The sequence below is a fragment of the Platalea leucorodia genome, assembly GCF_965183815.1.
Source record: "Platalea leucorodia genome assembly, chromosome: 9".
Taxonomy (NCBI): Eukaryota; Metazoa; Chordata; class Aves; order Pelecaniformes; family Threskiornithidae; genus Platalea; species Platalea leucorodia.
This window is the reverse complement of record NC_138831.1, coordinates 20,185,942-20,207,341: the sequence shown is the minus strand read 5'-3', so window position 1 is coordinate 20,207,341 and position 21,400 is coordinate 20,185,942. Positions and strand designations below refer to the sequence as shown.

Here is a 21,400-nt window from a genome sequence, read left to right as displayed (position 1 = left end):
GGGAAAACCCAAAACAATAACAGGAAAATGCCAGAGTACTGTCCAGCACAATACATGCACATAAAGGTCATGCAGCATCTAGCTGCTAGTTCCCCTGAAACACCATTTTGTCTTAACATATACATAAAAATACCTTGCAGCACAATTAACTGGCATAGGTATATGCCTTCTCATATACTTTCTAATTTTTTCAACCTATTTCTACACATTGTAGTAAAGCCTACAAAAATATCAGTACAGCCCATAATTAATTTGTTTATTTTCAAAAAGGAACAGAGCCCTTTCCCTCCCCACCTTCCAAGATATACCAATGAAAATTGGAAATACTGATTTAATGAAGGCTGAGAAACAAAATCAGTTCAAGCGGTTTCCATGTTTACATTGTCCCCTTTTTCTTCTCCAAATCTAAATTATGTTTCTCTAATCATAAAAGTTGGGCTTTGAAAAATTATTATTTATTTCTCATGTTTTCACTTCCACAATAGAAATCATTGCTGCTAGAACATATCCAATATGCTAAAACCCATTTTTGTTTTTCTTTATCCTGAGATGTTGGTGAAGCCAAGATTTAATGAACTCTATGGGTTAACTTTGGGGGAAAAAACCCACACCATTTCATATTATCAGCTGTGAACATACTTTTTTTTTTTTTTTTAGTTTCACTGCGTCTTTTTTAGTTGCATAATATGACGAAATAAACAAAAAAATTCTTAAACTCCTTCCACTGTAACAATCATAATTTTGCAAACTTTCAACATATCTCTGTTTACTTATGGTTTCAAAAGACAAATCTTCTTTGCCTTTGTCACAGTTTTTTCCAGTTCTCAACTTACTATTATTATCTGTCTTACTAAAATTCTGATAACTTGCAATATTTTTAGATGACATCAGCAGAACATAGACAAGTGTTTCAGGTTAAAGTATGCCATTTAATTTTTATAAATCCTTTGTACTACAGTCAACTTGCAGTTATTCAAGTTACGCATTAATCATGCTCTAAGCATATCTTCAACCAAACTAATTTCAGAAGGGATGGCAAGGATAATGCACAGAAACACAGCTGCAGTTGTCTTGCTTTATACCCAAATTACTTAGCTCCATACCCTACCAATTTATAATCACACCGAGCAGACACTGAATTCTGTTCTGTGCTATAAATGCCAAAGTTCTGAAGTTTTCTGATGGTGCTTTAACGCATAACCATATCAGTTATGTGTCAGCTTCTCAGAACAGAATCAGTTTTCTGGTTTACGCTTTAACACATAACCATATTTTAAACTCACACCTCTATCACACCAGCTAAAAATTTGGTGTTCATGTTTACTTTGTTATGTCGTGTTACATGTGGGCAAACATACATAACAAACTCTTAAATTTCAGTCCTTATAACGTAGAATACAATTAATTTTACAACAAACATGTCACATGCCATCATCTGTAAAGGGGTTTTGTTTGTTTGCTTAACTTGCCAATGTGACAGTAAACTTTGTTTGCCTGAAGTGTTTTTGATATCTTTGTTTTAGAACTATCAGAGTGGGTCACTCTGAAAATCAGTAATTACATGAATAGAAGTATACTGCTAAAAGCTGTTTTTTGAATTCCAGACTAATTTTTATAACTTATAGTTTATTTCCAAACTTGGGGAAGGTTCCTAAACAAAGTGATATTCTAAGTGATATTCCCCCCCCCCCCCCCGCAGTAAAGATCCCTTCTTACCCCAATTATCACCACACATAATGAATTACTGTGATTTCTTAAATAATCTTACATACACGACTGCAAAATTGTAGAGTTTTAATTTCATATTCAACTGCTACTAGTTATCACTATTACTAGTTAACATGGAATAAGTCAATCTCTAAGCCCAAGACTGACTGATCTTTAAGAAAATAATGTAATTACTCCAGACTGATAAATTAGTGTTTATGATGAGGATGTATCTTTCCTTAAAATGCTTTTTCATATGAATCCATCTGGTAAAAGTGTCTAGTATCAAACAGTATAAGCTAGTTTTAACAGCTGAATAACTTAATTTTCCTGCCTGTAGTACCTAGATGACAACAAAGGCTCCATGTAACGTAACTTAAGAGTCACTGTAGTAGGTGAGACCAAAAATGGCTCTAAATCCAATACCTTTTCCCTAACAGAGGCTAAAAACAAGGAGGTGAAGGAAGGGTATTAGAACAGGGCAAGGACGTAGCTTTCCCCAACTTGAGCCATCTGTGGACTGGAACTTCCTAAAGTAGAAGTTTTTATTAGTATTAATTTTATATATGTACTTAATAGCACCCTCTATACTTTTTCTTCTACAGAGCCACCCAAATGTTTTTGAACCACATTAACTTTTAACATCCACATCACCCCAGAACTCCACGCTTCACTTACGCATCATATAGAAAGCGTTTTTCAGTTGTTCAAATCCTGCATCATCAATGCCCTCTGGGAATTGTATTAAAAGGAGTGAACAATCAATTTCTATTCTTCTGCTCCACAGTATTTATGGTTTTAGACTTTTCCAAACTACCTTTTCTTAAAAATTTATTTTCCAAGACGGGTGACAGACTTTAATTCTTTGTATTTACATATGGCAGACAGGGAAAAGTCTCTAAGCCACAGCAATGTGACTGCACAAGAAAAAAACCAACATTGATACAGGCTACCACACAAAGGAAAAGATGGCTCAGAGTCAAGATTTAGCTTTATCTTTTTGTGAGGCAACTGTGTTGCACAATCACGCCTACAGGCAGCAAAGAATTAATACTTTCCAAACCACCATGTACCTTCCAGTCTGAGCCTCTCTCAGAACTACAAACCTTTTTCCAGTAAAAAGGAGTAGCTCTTGCAAACGGAAAATTGTGGATTTAATAATTTAAGAGACCAAAAAGTAGTGTATGAAGGGAAAAAAAACCTTCACAGTTTCATAACAAAATTAAAGGCCAATATGATTAAATTTTTGTGGAACTACTTGATTAAACCTGGCAGCTTCATAGATTGCACAGTTAGACTCTGATGATATTTGACAAGGGAACAGAACCACAAGGAAATTAAAACTAAAACATGTTCATTTTATTCTACAAATACCTAGAAGAATGTTTTCACCTTCACAGTATACCTTTCAAGTATTTAAATGATTAATTGTGGGTAAGAGTTTCAATTATTTGCCAGAAATTAATTTGAGACATGCAAATTTATTTGCAAGTTCAGGCCACATTCAGCAAGTATGTTTACAAAGAAAACAGGGAACAAAAACCAGGTCTAGTACTTCCAAAACATTCTGCTGTTTAAGCAAGATGGACAATAAAAAGCATTTGGGTACAAAGGAGAGGACATATCCAATTACAACCTAAAAATACAACTACCCAAATAAAACAACACAAGGTTTTTGCAGCAAGGGGCTTTTCCTGCAGAATATACTGGTACACATGACACAGAATAGGGCTTCAATCCGATTGGAATTGCCAGGCACTAATGTAATACACACACACACACAAAAAGATTATCAAAAGCTGATTAAAAGCCATCCAAACATTACAATTGAAGAGTAGGGATTAAACAAAAGACATGATGTAGAAGAGGGCTAAAGAATTTTTTGACCTTATTAATGGTCTTTATGAACTTTTATGCAAAATCTTGAGGAAGAAAAATATACTTCAGAATTGAAAGCAATCTGTTACACTTAAGGTTTTGTATATTAACAAAATTACACTACAATTAAGTGAAGGTATTTCAGGCTGGTCCAGGAGCACTGGCAGTTGCTAGGCAGCATCTGCTCCTGTCAGAGATGCTTTTTTCTTCGTGCAATACAGAACCTCAGCCAGGAATACTGCCACCAATGGATTATTACAAGGCAGCTTACTGCCATCACATGGCATCTGCAAAGTGCTCAAACTGCTGCCTAGCAACACCGCCTCTTTCTACTGAGTCATACCATCACTATGAAAATATTCATGTAAAAAAAGAAACAGATGCCTGAGAAGAAAGGTGATCATTCACTAGCAAAGTGAATTATTGCTAGCATCCTTCCCCTACCCTCCAAGATAAAAATAGAGATTAGGCTCAAAAATCATGAGCTGTTTAAAATAGTTTTGCACATCCTGATGACATAAGGTAGAATTAAAGAAACAGATCAGAAGCCCACAGCATTGTCCGCTACCTTAGCTACATGGAGGAACTGATTTTGAGCTTCTAGCTTTGCAGACATCTATCCTAGTTACTCATCCCCTTCCTCTAAATCTATTCCCTCAGCTATCAGTTCATTCGACTTCCACTCTGGCATTACACAAGTCCCTCACCCATACATCATTCCCTCTATGCGGGAAGTAAATGCACCAGTTTCTTCTTCTCCCTTTTAAGCAGAGAAGGAGGCTGTTTCAGGTTCTGAAACCCTTTTCCCAATACCTAACTTGCAAAGAGGAGAAAAACACTGACTATACCACACTCTGCACAGAGAAGCATGGAGCTGTTCTGCACTGCTGCATTCCACAGACTGCAAATGTGAGCCAGAAATGGCTACGCTTTACAGTTAAACACTAGGAAACGAAATAAGAAACCAGTCAAGTTCTGAATATCCTGGAGGACGGAGATTGCACCATCACTCCAGGCAACCTGCTCCAGTGCTTCACCATATGCATTGTGGAAATCAATGTCCCTTACTGTAATTTGCCACCACTGCTCCTTCTCCTTTCACTGCGCAACTCTGAAAAGTGTCTGGCTCTGTCTTCTCCATAACTCCCTAAAAAGTAGTTAACCACACACTAGATCCCTTCTTATCCTCCTCTTCTAGAGGTTGTACCACCCTAGACCTCACAGACCCTCCTCTCTTACCATGTGCTCCAGCCACCTAACTATCTCCTAACCTCACCCCTCGTACTGTGAGATACAGCGCTCCAGATGCAGCCCCAAGAGCAATTCCCCAGAGGAAGAAATGATCACTTCCATCAAAATCCTGGTTATATAGGAACGCAGCCTAGTATGTGGCTAGCTACAAGAGAGCACCACTGATTCATGTTCGCACATGCAAAAACATACGTACTATCCCACAGTGTTTTACATCCTATCCCATTTGACACTGACTACCTGAGAAGACTTCTAGTCCTCCAGCCTAACTGCTAAATAAGTTCATAACATGCTAAAGTTACCTTGGCATTTATGGTCAGTTTGCGCATTTCCTGTGAGGAGGAGGAAGGGAAGACTAGGGCAGATTTATAAAAGTGTATTTATCAGTATACCAGCTCCTGCATCTTAGCTGAAAACTCTGTATTTCAGCCTATACTGTCTGCCACACAAGAACTTTTGGGGGACACCTGAAGACAGCTTACAAGACTGCTAAGAAACCTTTGAACCCATGCACAAGAACTTTGACTTTTTGGCAAAGTATTTGCTACTAAAATACCAAAAAATGAAATATTTGCCTGGCATAATTGAAGATTTTTTTTTTTTTTATGGGATCTAAAGAATTTTTACCTCTTCTAATCTTGACTTAAGCAAACATGCATTATTTAATGCTATCAACATCATCTGAAACACCAGGAAAATCCTGTTTTTCTCTTATTGCATCCTCCACCCAGGTTGAAATAATTAACTTTTTTTTCATTATTAAAAGAAGAATACTGTCTTGTGCCATCAACCTGAAGTGTAGTCACTCCAGAATTGAAAAAAACAAGATCAGAAGTTGCAGTTTAGGGCCTTGCTGTGATGAAGAGAATTAGAGAGAGAAGCCTATTTTCTACCTCCACTTCCCAAGAGACAAATGAGAAGTTGTTTCTGCAAGACCAATGCTTCAAAAGCAACCTTCCTTGGGATAAAACCCTTGGACCACAGAGATAACCAAACACTTATCAGAAAAAAACAAAACAAAACAAACAACACAGCAGAGCAACTTTGTTCATAATTTCAATCAGATCAACATACTCAGAAAGGCTGAAACTGAACAGCAAGCGAGCAGAATGGATAGCTGCAAATTCCTGTGCGCATGACAGAGCAATGAGGGAGTACTACTGACAGCAGCAGCACAAGCTGTTCCAAGCGGATGCTCAGCTGCGTGGTCAGCAGACAGCAGGCCCAAGCACATCAGCTCACAGAGCTGGTCTTTCTGTGCCCCGGGCCAGCTCTTCCCATACTGAGTCATTGCCAGAGGAACGGCCAGTCAATACAACCTTTAAACAGAACCACAAACAAGTAGGTGGCTCACCTAGTCACCCTCTTCACGCAAGACCAGGTGCACAGGTTGCATGCAGCTCCATTTTGTACAGTATGTAATAGCAGATGTCAGGGCAAAATTATCTCACAAAAACGTTGATCCCGCTTCACTAAATGCAGTGAAACTAGACTGTTGCCTCTTTGGTTTATCAAAAATTGAGTTGCCAGTCATTCAGCTCATGAGCATTTAGAGAGACAGAAAAAACACAAAGAAACATGGAAGTTCAAACCACAGTTTTTAATAACCTTCTTTTATAGTAATTCATATATTTTCAGATTATTTATTCCACGCTGGCTGACACTTTCTCACTTGTGCCTACACTCTCTGTCCATGTATATAGTATAGCCATATATACATAAACGAGAACGTGCCTAGGCGAAGCGGGCAACTTTACGCAGGCATTTCCATAGGCATTTTTCTCTTAAAAGGAAGAGATGGGTGAAATAGAAACATCTTCTCCTGCCCTCCCAGATCCAGACCCAGTTACTGGAAACATACACATCGCTTCCTACAAGGACTATTTAACACTGTCTGTGATATTCTCCTATGAAAGGTTTTCTGCTACCTTTACGCTTGTTTGGGTAGACCACACACCCCAGCAAGACAAAGGACTGTATGAAACCCCATACCCAAACAGGCCTGTAAAAAGTTATATATTGCTTTCAATTGGCTTCTGTTCAATGGTTCTTCTGGTTTTCTCCAACATGTATGCAAGGCTTCATTTATCAAGATCAGAAGACTGAAAGGGTAGCTATACTAAATTAACAGTTGGCATAAACATCTCATTCATAAAAATATTTAGAGGGAAGAGAGAGTCCCCTGCTGTTCAAATATACAGAAACAAGAGATTTCCTGAACAGTAAGCCACCTGCCAAAGCACACTGAACTACACTCTAGCATGCTGGGTAGCTCATAGACTTATATTCAAAATAAAGAAAATAAAATTGTTCACCACTCCATCAACTACCTGCTGCCAACACTAAAAGTATTTAGTGCATAAGCTTCCTTACATTGTAGCATCTAGACAAACTTTTATTTCTGTTTCAGAGGGTAACTGGTATCATCTTACTTCTGAAAGCAGAATGACCTGCTTTTAATCACCAAGAGTGAGCTGGCACCACTTCTCATAAGCTTTCCTCAAGGCTTAATATGAAGAAAGACTCAGGAAAAGAAAATGAAGTCAAATGCTGAAGTGGGACAAGAGGGAAGTCTTATCCTTGTACTAAGTAATCACCTCACGACTATACTGGAGAGCACTTAGTCTGCTCAAACCCACAGTTACCAGTCTTCCTAATACCTTTGGTAAGTTTTGACTAAAGACTTGTTTAAACAAACTCTAAAATATACCTAAGAGGAAGGAATTACAGCTAAAAAATCTTAAGAGTTGCTTTCAGGATCTCAGAAGAGATCACAGAGTTCATTTTGACATGCAAAAACCTGAATGGAGGTTCGATTTTAACATCAGTGACTTGAGTGAGATATTCCATCTCTTTGCCTTGAGGTTCAGTGAGCATATAGATTTTGAAACAGAACAAAGAAAATACTAAAATACAGTGATATTAAGGCTGATTCATGACTTAAAAACAATCAGCGGAAAGACTGCTGTCAATTGCAACTGGTTTTGAACCAAGATCCTACCGTATGCTTCCTTTAGCCTCTTCCTCAGTGAATATCACAGCCAAGAAAAGAACACAATAAACTTAATTCACTCAGTGTTTTCACATCCACGTCTGAAAAAGAGCTCCCATTTCTCAAAAGAACTAATCTATGAAATGTATACGGCTGCCAATAACACTAGTTGTTGGAGGTCATCAGGGACTTACAGCTCTTCCATGTAAGAACTATGTTCCAAATAATTGTTTAACATATTAATCAGAAAAGCTTGTGTATCTACATGTCATTGTGCAAATGAAGACAAAGAACTCTTCCTCATTCCCAATTATTCCCTTTTTGTAGGCTTTTAAATGCCACCAAATATGTGGCAGAGAATTTTCTAGATGACAAGTTCTGGTAATAGTTGTTACATGTTTCCCTGATGTTTATGTTGGACTCTGACTTTTTAAGTACAGAATTGCTGAAAAGAAAGGCTTTGCAAGATAGTGAGACTCAAGTCCAGCTGAGCTATGCTATTGACTGTAAACTAAGAAAGCTACCTTCAGAAGGATTAATAAAAATACCAGCTTTCTTCTCTTCCTCCTACATATAGCTGCAAACCATGACCCGCACCATCACCCCGTACTCACACACCAACTTCCTAAGCCTTAAATTGTTCAAAAGAGAAACGACTTTAAAATTTTCTTACTAATTTCACTCTGAAGAATCTCCCTTCCTGTCCTACAGGCTTGACAGTGAATTTAAACCCAAAGCATACAAATAAGAAACACAAAAAAATTACCTACATTTTCCAAGAAAGTAGGAGCATGTTGTCATATACCCTGTTTTTAATGGTAATTGATACCTGCTGCATTAAAAAAGAAAGCAAAATAACTTGTTCCTTGAATAAAGATGGAAAACCTTGTTTCCTACCAATGGATATTCACATTCCCATTCCCTCCGTTTCACCAACGGTCCCATGACACACCGAATGCAGTACCATTGGACTTTTAATGTTTCACTATCCCCAGTCCTGTTCCCAAGCGCTCTTGTTTACAACACACCCTCAAGTTCACTCCCATGCTCATGGTAACAGCTTCCCCTTCACATTCTTCAGCAAGCAAACAAAAAAGTGGTATTAGGAAGAGCCCTGATAGAACCTTATTATCCATTCTTTTCAGCAAGTCGGTTGCTTCTTATCTGCAATTCTATCCACAAGAACACTAGTAAGTTCTTTCTTCCCCACCCAGCCACCAATTTTCATTAATTCTGGAGGAAATGTATGCCTGAGACTGCCAACTCTCATCATAAGATGTCGCTCATTACTGGAAGAGAGGTATTGTTAGGTGAGGACAGAAAGTCTGAACACTTAAAAGATTTCCACCCTTAGGAAATCAGTCTAAACACAAAATCGATTCTGCACTGTGGATAAGGTCAGAGAGGAATCACTTTTGCCCCCACCCTACTGGCAAGCAGCTAAAGTCCTGAAGGTCTTAACTGAATAAATAATAAGGCATAAACACGAATAAATGGAGAACACTGCTTTCAAAACCATCAAAGCATCAAAGTTAAAACCCATATTGCAATACTATCACTTTTTACTCTAAGATCACACCCACATTCCCATACAAACCACCCGATAAACTGCTAAACATATACATCTGATTCCTTGCCTTTGCAAGCAATGTGAAAAACTGTTTCTCAACTTAATTCCTCCCGTATTTAGAACATTTTGGCTAACTTCTGTTGTAAATGTATTTGTGGACAGCTAGTATTTAGATGATCCCAAACTAGCAATATCTTGTAGATGAATTCTCATCTAGCTCTGCAGACCAGGTATTCACAAGAGTGACCACAATGCTAGTCTTTTCTAGGATGAATAAGACAAAATATATTAATCTCTTCCCACAAAACAGTATATTTAATCTCTAAGTTATCTCAGCAATAGCAGAAATACGGATTTACGCTAGAATTCAGTGTCAACTAAAATTGCCCACTATGTTAAAAGACACTTCACTAAACTTTCCTATCTATACTGAAAGTCTCCAATGGGGTGCATCTTGGGAGTTGCTCTTTTCCAGACGCATTTCAAGGTGCGAGTCATTTCTCATTCAGTCAAATAACACACATACATTTCCTTTATGACCCCTGACTGATATATTCCTTTGTTCATTTGTAAGTTCTAAGGGTAAAAAAAAGGCCCTCAGGGGCAAAATATTGAATGGAACTAAGAATTACTCCAATCCACAGATCACCCAGTTTTCCCAACTAACAAGCAAGTCCCCAGGTATTCCCACCACCTCCCAAAACAGCATTGCACAGAAGGTTTAGTACATCCTTCCATACAGCTTTGGTTCCAAGACAGATCACTGAAGAATATCCTTAGTCACCTCCCTCCTGCTGCCAGACAATTACAGTTCCTGGCAATAAGGCATGAAAGAGAAGATGAAATATAATATACATCCCATAACAGAACCCAGGTGCAATGATTGATATTGCTTCCCAGATTACTGAAGATGGACTTTTTCCTCATTCGGAGCATGGACTTTTTTCTCTCTCTCTGAAACTTTTAATTTTAAACCTTAAGAAACTGCTTCAGTGATACAGAGAAACCGCAATATCAATCAACTTAAAGCACTCCTTTGTTTAGCAGCTGCTTTCTATGTAAACAGGTAAGAACAGAGTAGTATGCCAAGAGACTTGGTGAGGGAAGGCAGACTTTTTCTAAGTTTTGCAGTCATCTTTTTCCAAACACAATATGAATTAGGAAATGTGCAAGCCGGGAGGGGGGTGTGGGGGGGTGGGGAATATCAAAAAGTCAAGATACTGATCAAAAAGCAGAAGCTGCAGTACAGAACTGTAACTAGGACATTATGATGTTCCATCCTTTCTTAGTAGGAGCAAGGGAAATACTAGTTATCTGTATTTGTGCTTATGGATTTGTTTTTCATTGTTACCAATTAAGTAGTGAAAATAAAGATAAAAATTCATTTAAAATGAAACAATTAATAGATTTTAACACTAATTCTTTGAATAAAGTAAGAACAGGTGCTGTTTATGCAGGCAGGTTTTCCTTCTTCTCCATGATTTAATACATACACATTTAATATGGACAGCCATACAAAGTATAAGATTAACCACATTAACACCTCCCCCCCCCCCCAAAATCTTTCTTGAGAACCACCTAAATGTGCTCCTCACACAAAATTAAAGCAGCAGAAACTGACAGCCTAATGAAATACATAATCAGCTCTCACACATTTGCCAAATTTTAATTAACAGTTATTTACTAAAGAGTTCTCTCTGCTTAGCTTTTTCATTTAATTCATTATTATTTAATGCTTGCTTTAGAAGACTAATATAACTAATCAGATCATTTTAATAAATATTTTCTTAGAGACAGAGACTGCTTTAAAAATATTAAAACACTAGAGGGCTAGAGAGCTAGTTAGCTTCAATAATCAATTTAGAAATCTCACTAATTGTTTTCATAACTGGTCATCTTAAGCATCTGTGGAAGAACTGTTTGCCTTTCAACAGCAAGTCTGAAGTTTTAAAAGTGTATTTAGGATTAGAGCCACTGAACATAAGTATTTCTAAATAGAACAGAAGGGAATTATTCACAACAGCTAACAGGTAGTTGCTATGCTATAGTAGCCGAGAAATACAATCAAGGAAGAACTTCACTGTTAGGGGAGTCTTTAATTTAATTATTTATTTAGAAATATCCTGAGCAATCTTTTAATATCTTTGTTGCAGAAGTATATGATGACTTGTATGAGAACTGGGCAATACAGTAGCGTTCTACAACTGTAAGCATTGAAAACTTCTTTTAATTGCAGCTAGACAGGCAAAAAGAACTTCAGAACCACCAAAAAGCCGCTGACATTCACATCAGTAAATTTAACATGTTCTCTTGCAGTCAAGAGTCTGTATAGCTGCAAAGGGGTATCTGTAAAGGGGCTCCAGCAAGCACGTAAGAAATGTCTTTGTCTTAAACTCTTTGAAAGCCAATGCAGAATACAAAGCCCTTCTATATCCACATGTTGAGAAAGGGACGTAGATGAACAGTTTCTGTAAATTATCATCTCTGAGCCAACTACCTAGATAAGAAGATGACACAGATTACAATTTACATTCAACAGAGAGAACAGCATCAGAATTAACTACTGTATATGGTACTTTCACTTTCCTTGATACAGATGTTTCACTTTCCTTGATACAGATGTTTCACTTTCCTTGATACAGAACAGGTATGTACAGGGCTTGGGTGCCCAGACATACCTTTCTATTTCATCAGAAAGCTCTGTGGTATTCTGGTTGCAGAAATAGCTGAATTTTTTCCCACCCAGCTTACATCGACAGGGACAAAGCCTATCGCCTTAATCCAAAGGCACATCAAAAACTTTTCATGGTTTAACAAGAGCACGGAGAAAACACACAGGGTTTTTTTGGATAGTGGTCAAAATAAAAACAAACTGCTAAAGCCCAAGGCGTAACCACATACCAGCAACTCATGCCAATAAAATTATTTTTGCAGATATTATTTTATTTGTGAAATCAGGATAACTTATATCAGAAAAAAAATAAAATCATCATCTTTTTTCGCTTTTTTTTTTTTGGCTAATGCACCTCCTAACAGTAAAACCTGAGGTCTACACCTTCTATAGACTAGTTTCTCCAAAATGCACAAAAATGACCACTTCAGCAAGCAATGACAGATCTACTTCTGGAAAACTAGTACTCCTCTCCCCACCTACTGTAACTAAACTCCAGACATAAGCAGCATTTTTCACCTATTCTCCCTCTCTGGAGGATTATCAGCCAATTTCAATTACAAGAAAAGTAATTAAAGCTACCCAAGAATAAAAAAAACTTGCCTAGAATTCACCAAAATTCTTAAGATTTAGCCATTATCTCAGACCTACCTACATGTGTGTTGTCTGAAAAAGAAAAACCAACATCACACGAATATTCTTAAGGCTACAGAATATTCATTGAAATAACACTTGTTTTCATTCACTACTCTTTCTTCCGGATGCCTCTTCTAGACTTGTTTACAACCTGAATGGAGATTTCCTATCTTTTCCTCCCATACATCTGTGTAAAAAAAAAAAAATTAGTTCACCTACTTTTCCATTAAGGTAGCACATGTATTTGAGAACATGGGCGAAACACAAACAAACAAAACTCTGAATATCAAACCCTGCAACACAGCAAAGAAAAATGACTATGTATATTGAACAGAGGAAAACCAACAAGACTTGAAAAATGACTTTTTTTTTTTTCTGAAGCATCTGTTACAATAATACCATTAAGTTTAGTACTAGGACAACAGAGGTGCTCTTTACCAACAGTTAAGGTATCTGCAAGTCTGGATACTCCGTATTCTCCGAACATCCAGCTGAGATGTAACAAAGCTTGTTAACTTCATATACTCCCAGTGATCAACAAATATAGCAACAGTATTGTAAGTAACAACTTTCTCATGCTATTTTATGCCACTTGTGTATATTGTCCTACACTTATGGCTTCTCATCTAACACACTGTATTTGATTTTTTTTAAAAAAACAAAAGTGAATTCCTTTTACTTTTTCTGTTCATTATGAAGATATATGGAGTGTACTAAGCAAAACATTTGTTGCACAACATGGAAAATTAACAAAAAGTACTGCTACATTTTGTTGTTTGTTGACTACATGCTCAAAATTTCTTATTAATATAATATTTCTTTTTATTCTTCTTTTCTTAAATATTAGTGGCATTAAGACTTTTAATCGCTCACAAGTCAACTGTCAAAATCCCACTTTTACAATACAGGTTAACAGATCTTTGTAGCAAGTTCGTTTATATTTTTTAAATATTTGCAGAAACTGATCATCACTACACACTGTGGGACTTAAAAATCAATACGAACAATTGATAACTATAGATTTAATGAAGCATTTAGGTAAGTAATCAGGGCAGACTACCTCCTTTATGATTATTATGTCAACAGTTTTTGAAAAAATAAAATAAAATAAACAAAAGTGAAGGTAAAGAAAGCCTGTCTTCCTTTTGTTAGGCATAACATTTCTGCTCTTGTCAGAAAAGACTGTATACTAAAAAACCAAAGGCACCAACGATGACCTCTCGAATTAGAGCAAACAAGATGCAAGATGACAGCAAAGCCTTATTACCATAAACAAGGAAAAATAACAATACTGTGCATTCACAGAGACACACGAGTCGTTTGCAGCGAACGCAATGCACCACGAACCCTGTGACTCGGGATCGTGAGCAGCAAAGGCCGCCGCAGCCCCGCCAAAGCCGCCCATGGCCGCCCCGCGCGGCGGGGCCCAGCCCGCGGCCGGGGCCGGGGCCGGGGCCGGGGCCGCCGCTGCGCTGCCTCGCGCGCCGCTGCCCGCTCCGCAGGGCCCCGCGCGGGAACAGGTGCATCGCCGACGCCCCCTAATGACATCGCGCCGTAACCGTTCCCTTTCCCGAAACTCCACATAAACAGGATCGCCACAAACCAGATTAAAACGCAGAGAAAAAGGAATCGCATGCTTAAGTAGATTAAGGGCTCAGCGACTCGTTTTCTGATTATTTGTGCCATCGGGACCTGAGCGCGGACCCCGAAAGTCCACTTTTTTCTTGCCGCCCGTTGCCTTCGGCGCGGAAGAACTCAGGGAAATGCCCCCATCAAAACACAGGCGGACGCGTCCGCTGGATGCCGGGCTGGGCGGGCGGCAGCGGCCGGCGCGGGCCGGGGACAGCAGCAGCCGCAGGGAGGCAGCGGCACAGCCGATGCCCGCTCTGCCCTGCCAGCAGCTGCCCACGGCCCCGCGGGGAGAGCGGGGGGGGCCGCCTGCCCTCCGCGCCTTCCCCCCCGCTCTCTACCTGAGGGGCAGCCGCCGCCGGGAGCCCGCGGAGGCGACCGTCGCCGCCCCCGCGGAGAGGCAGCAGCGGCGGCCGGGGGGGGAGGGGGGCAGCCCACCCCCCAGCCCCTGGGGTCCGGCCGCTGCCGGGGGTGTGAGGGGGCGGCGGGGCGGGGGCGGGGGGGGATGTGGCAGCACCTACCCACGCCGTATTTCTCCTCCTCGGTCGGACTCCACATGCTGCTGCGGCGGCGGCAGCCGGCCACGGCCGCGGATCCCCTGGGCAGAGCGAGGCGGGCGAGCGCCGCTCATGGAGCGGGGGCGGCTTCTCCTCCCCCCCCAACCCCTTCAGCGGGGGCGCCGCTCCGCGGCCGCCGCGCCGGCAGCCCCCGCCTCACGCTCCGGCCGGGGCTGCGCTGAGGCTCCCTTCGCCGCTGCCGGGGGGCGGGGGGAGGTCGCCCCCCGCCCGGGCAGCAACAGCCGCCGCTCCCCTCAGCGCCCGGCGGCCGCTCGCCGCCGGCCCAGCGGCTCTCCTAGCGCGGCCCCGCCGCCTCAGCGGGCTCCCGCCCTGCCGACGCGGCGGCCCTGCGGTGCTCGGCGGCCCCCAGCCTCCTCCTCGCCGCCACCGCCGCTCCTGCCGCCGTCGTCGCCGCCGCCGAAGGACTCGGGCTGCCGCGCCCCCCCCCCCCCCCCGCTGGAGCCAGCGCGCATGCGCGCCTCGCACAGCCTCCCCCCCCCCCCCCCCCCCCTCCGCGCGGCCGCACGAGGCGCGCGCGGGCGCGAGGCGCGGGGGCGGTGGCGCGTGGCCCGGGGCGGGGGGCGCGGCCGGTGTCGGGGCCTGCGGCGCCCGGCGGCAGCGGGGGGGGCCCGACCCCCGCCGCCCCGGGGCGGGCAGCAGCCGCCGGCTGTCGGCGGGTTGGTGCGGCTGCCGCGTCGGCCCTGCAGCCACAGCCCCGCGGCGCAGTGCAGCGCGGAGCGGCTCTGCCCCGGCAACCCGGCGGCGTTTGTAGACAGCGGGGTAAGGCTGAACCCCCCCACCCCCCCGCCCCGTGTTGCGGGGCTGCTGGTAAAACTGGCCCCCGGCGGCCTCGTGTGATTCCTCAGGCTCTGAAGTCCCCTCAGAGCACGCACTCGAACTTTATCCTCCAGTCGGTCAGGCGTCTTTTTTTAAAAAAAGAAAAATAAAGCTAAAATTCTGTTAAGCAAACGGAGAAAGTGAATCTGTACCAAGGAGGGCGGGTGGGAGGTGAGTAGAGGGACGCCCCCCCCCCCCCCAGCAATCCCAGCCTGCAGCAGAGGACACCGGCTGCTTCGTACCGCACACGTGGAAACCACCAGAACATAGGACTGGGGCAGGAGCATGTTTTAAAAATTAGAAAAATCCAAATTCAGTTCAGGTGGAGGGAAAAAAATCCTACTGTTTGTTCCCTTGTTGTAAGCCTCACCAGTGGATAGCCGCCTGTACGTACCTGCTGCTGCGCGCAGAGATGATATTCCTACTTGGAACCGTGTCGTCCGAACGGGACTTTAAGATTTGTAGCTCACCTACTGCTTTTATGGAAACCATATCAAATTATTTCAAACGGTGGAAATTAAAGTAAGCATACTTAAACTGCTTAATGAGCTATTAGTAAAATCCGTTATTTCTCCAATTTTTTTTTTTTACCTAAGTGTACAGTGGCAGCATTTAAGGTTGGCATTTGAGTAGAAAGAGTCTCAGGAAATGCTGTCAGCATTCTAACTGGTGAAATCACCATCCCTTAGTGAGATCAAAATTTGTCTGATACTGTGATTTAGTTCTTTAAAATTAATTTCCACAGCTTCTAAGGGGCTGGCAAAATTTGTACAGGTTGCACAATGAACTGTTACCCAAAATTTTAAATAGTTTGTAGATTTCATCTTTGAGTTCATCTTTCATTTCTACTCTTTCCATAAAACCTAAATTTGAATTCCTCACAGCAAATTAAAAGCCGAAACATGCAATTCAAAACTTTTCCTGTAACTGAAATTTTGACCACTGCAAATATTCTGCCAGACTAGCGATTTTTCTCCAGACAGAGCCTTCCCAAAGCTAAAGGCAGAAAACAACACTTTTCTTACAGCATTTTCAGAAGCCTTTGTAAATAACTTACTTGATGTAAAGGTTTAGGATTACACTAAACTTTTTAATAATACAACTTCAGATGTACCCAACACTTTTTATAGAATATCTGTTCTATCATTATATAATAAAACAGAACGAAAGTCATCAATTTGCACTACAGAACTTAGGTTGCTGTGGAAACCTTCATTATTTATTTTTTTAACATGTGCAACTTATGTTTCAACACTGAGCAGGGACAGCTTTCTGTTTGCTTTTTTGTTTGGTTTTGGGCTGTTGGTTTTTGCTTTCCTGTGTAGAGTGCAAACAGAAAGTGGCCAATAAGTAAGCATCTTTATACATTATTGATTTAGGAAAAACAACTTATTCAATCACACCTTAATTCATATTCACATTTAGGCATATATATATTTACAATAGCTTCATTACTTTCCTTCCTGAAGCACTCCCACAGCATGCAGAAATAGCTTTTTGAAGGGACAAAACCTGACAAAGTCATTGAGTTGCATCTGTTGGAGATAGGCTGCTGCTGGGTTTGAGAATTTGTTTTTTTAATATATGTATATTTCAATAATAAATACCTCTTCATCTCTTAGTAGTACTTTCGGAGCAGAAAACCTCTGTAGTGACAGGAATTGGTTCATTCTTCTAGCTCTCCGCCTCTTCATTCTACAGCCTCAGCACTTCATGGATTCTTCTGGCTGCCAAGTTGACCAGTAGCGAAACAGATACTTTTGCTGCCTAAGAAAAAACACAGCAGAATTTTCTGCAAAATACAGCTGTGTTTGAGTTGACTCTTACCATTAAAGTAACTATGGAACGAAGGTGAACTTGGGAAGACAAGGGGAGAACCTTGCAAGGTTAGATGAACTCTGAGGAGGACACCAGAATAGTTGACAGAACGGGACCTGCAAGGAACTAATAGTATACAAGAAACATTTTGTTTAAAGGGAACTATGCCATTTGTATTTCCTGATCATGGACATATAAATGATAGCATTAACAGGTACAGCTATATTGATGATAGATTATTTTATTTATATGAAATATAGTACATATTATTACATATTTATTCCCAACACTTTTCTGCACTGCTGCTGGCGATACCTATTTTCAAACAGAGAGAGTGACTAGAGGGGCATATGACTCACTTCAGAAAAAAAAAAATCGTGTATTTTACTGTAGAGTCAGTGGAATGCGAGTTTGCATAACTTAAAGTTACCAAATATATTTACACCTGTTCCTCTGATATATGCATTCACCAGCTTAATGAGTCTCCTATCACCTCTACATAAATACTGATTGCTTTAGTAAATATTCTTAGCTTAAGTGTAGCATAGAACAAACATCTCATCCTGTAAAGGAGGCCAAGGCACTAATCTCCCAGGCGGCAAGTAGGTATTCAGGATCACCCATGTGCAAGAGGCAGGCCAAAGCAAACAGCAATTATTGCGCAGGGCTGCAAAACAACTATTTCTTCTGTCTGTTTTCTCTCTTAACAGAGCTCACGCCTGCCAACCTCAATATTCATACTATTCTGTAAAGCATGGGAAAAGCATAGCAGTATTGTGCAAGCATAAACAAGAAATTCTGAGGGTTATATGCCCCAGCTTATTTTTTCTGGAGCTGTTTTTATTTTTCCTTATCATAAAGATTGCACATTTAAAAACCACCACCACGAAATTGGAATCCAATGCCTACTTCATTAGATTATTTAAATGGTTTTAAGGTTTTGTTAATAAGTTTTAAACATTAACTTCAGCAATCAAACTACATTTTAAAATTTGCTGTAAATGTCAGAGCTCCTACAAGAAGAACTTCTGTTGGTGGACATCATGGGTCCCAAACATCAATGCTCTTCAGACATAAGTGGGCTCCCCTTGCAAGAAGTCTTCTGAGCTGCTATTCTGAGTCTTTGTCACTAAACTTCTGTGTTGCACCATATGGAAATAACGGCAAATAGACACTTCAAGTCTTTATTTAAATGAACAAGACAAGTCAGAAGGAAAGCACTAATCACTTTGAGTAACACTGTTAAAAGTTACTTAATGTCCACTGTGTACAGCAGCTGTTATGTCAGAAGTATTGTGAGTTGCTTATGGTTAAGCTACTGCATCACAATTGTCCTTACCCAAACAGAATAAGCATTAATGTTTAACACAGTATTAATTAAAATACATTAGACAGTTAATCTTATATCATACTATCTTGCCATAATATAGATGTGATCTGAAAGACAGCTGGCTAGGGAATGGAGAGATTTGACACAGTTTCTTTCTCTTAAATAGATCAAGGGAACTGCACAATCCTTTCAAATGCTCTGCAAGGGACAATGGAAGGTCAGAGTGCAGAAAGCAGAGAGCCTCTTATACCTCCCTGCAAGCACATTTTTCTCAGTTATCTCAGCCTTAAGGTATCATGGAACGTATCACTCTCTTGCCCTCTCTTTCAGGTAAGAGCATCCCCATACTTTACCCTTTCTCCCCATTCTCAGGGCTATAGATGCTGGTACTTCTACTTCCATTATTACTTCAAACCTCTGCTTTAGAAACATGGCCCAGAACCCCTGCTATCAGAAAAAAAAAATCAGGGATGAATTTTAACTCCCTCTGACAGTCAATTTATTTGATTAAGTTACCTCCTTTTCTACACATGAACTTCCAACTTTGCATGTTTGTTTCTTTAAAGTTAATATTCTCTCCCTATTGATAAGATGGTTTAAGCCATTAAACAACTTGACTTTGCCATTAAATTATAAATTCCTCACCTTGCAGGGAGAAACAAAAGGATCCAAAGCAAATACGCTCTATCACCATCTCTCACGGCCTCGCACATCCTTTTGAAGCACCAAGTGCTTCTCCTTTGTCTCTCAAAATAGGGATTCACATGTCTCAAGAACTGAGCTATTCTTCCTTTGATGAAGTAATCTTCTGAAACTTTTAAGCAGGAGGTCTCAGCTTTTGATGTACAGATCCAACGTATATTCTTTGTCCTATTGCACAAGGCCACCTTATGGATTTTTTCCTTACGAAGGAAGGAGCAAACCATCACATTAGGAATCTAAATGCAGCAAATGACAGCACTTTTTCCCTTTAAGGCATTGCACTGTTTGTGCCCCACAACTTCATTCACCTAATTATTCTTTCATCGGGATGAATTTCTGATTAGTGCTCAGGATTGGGGGAGGATTTTAAAGGCCATTATCTTAAGACTCCTTTTTTAAATTTTTAATTCAGAATGAGCTCCTTGTAAGCAAGTCTGGTCCCAACCCTCAACATTTCTCAGAGTGGCAGGAAAGTAAAGCAGACCCCTACACACCAGGCAGCATTTCCAGCTTGCAGTTAAGTAGTCACTCCATCATCTATTCCTTATCGAGTGATTGAAAGCAACCAACACACATCTAACTTTATCACGTGAGATGCAGGAAACATAACTTTCTGGTAATCCTAGGACCATCTCAATTACAATAGGTCTATTGTTCCATTCCTTTAGTACCCAATTTTTTCTTTCATGCAAAATGGAAGTCAGCATAAAATATTCCAGTACATCCCCTGGTTTTGGTGTAAGTTTCTTCAGAGCAAAGGTAATCGAAAGTCATTGGCAGCAGAGAAAGAGGTACTTTCAAATGCCTCCAGAACATTAGACATTTGGAGTTAAGTCTCACCTAAAAAAAAAAAAACACCAAACTCAAAAACGTCAACTAAGAACAAATAACACAACTTGCAGTTACAAATATAACGTTAAGAGTTACTTTTACTCTATTTGTAATATTGCTTGAAAACAAGTTATAAGAACAGAAAAGACCAGGACTTGAAAAAGGACAAGTATGGATCAATGTTGTTATGCCAACATATCACAGTTTGTAAGTTTATATGTTGCTTGCCTAGAAGGTATCTGGATTAAATCAGGACAAGAATTTTTAAATTTTTCTTTTTAGCACAAAAGTAGAGAATGGACTGACTAACGTTTTAATACCAATAGCATGCATCAAGTACAATTACCAAAAATTCACAGTGCAGGTAGTAATTATTTAGTCAGCTGGACTATTTAAAATAGATCACAGATTATGCTGAACAAATGTTTTCCTGATATTGAAGAAACAGAATATTTTGTTCTTCCATTAGTAAAAAAGGAAAAGATTCATTTGACTCTTCATGTTTCATAAATAATTAGGAAATTCGAGAAAAATACTACTGCAGCCTCATTCTCGCTTATCCCTAATGTTCTCACTACAGCAAAAGAGTGAAAAATCATAGAACGTTAATTAGCACTGTTGTGACAAATTAATACCTTTTCCTATTAATTTCTTTTAATGTTCAGGGTACTCGAAACCCTACAAAAGTAATAATTAGCTCCTGTCTTATTTTTTGAAATGAGAGTTCAGAAACATTTGTGAACTCTTCTTGTAAGCATGCTTTTTTTGGTCTTTTTTAATTTCTGACCTTACGTATTCCTTATCATATATTTATTTATTGCCTTGAAAGAGATCTCTTTGATGCTAAGAAGTTTATACTATTGAAAGAAAACATCAGAGAACTGGTTTCATCACTCATGGAAATGCAACAGGGTTGCCATTCCAGAGGCTGCCTTAACTGATTTTAGCTATTACTTAATCAATCCCTAGTCAAATCTCTACAAGTGAATGC

The 21,400-nt window shown here is 40.3% G+C and overlaps 1 protein-coding gene across 1 annotated transcript in view; it reads right to left on the bottom strand.

Annotated features, from left to right (window-relative positions):
* Positions 1–14,892, bottom strand: part of DOCK3 (dedicator of cytokinesis 3) — a gene marked incomplete at both ends in the record, with an annotated part of 219,664 nt that extends 204,772 nt beyond the window's left edge. The window contains one exon of the mRNA XM_082321208.1: positions 14,856–14,892. Within this exon, the coding sequence (XP_082177334.1) occupies positions 14,856–14,892 (37 nt within the window). The remainder of the gene's footprint in view (positions 1–14,855) is intronic.
* Positions 14,893–21,400: the final 6,508 nt, after the last annotated feature.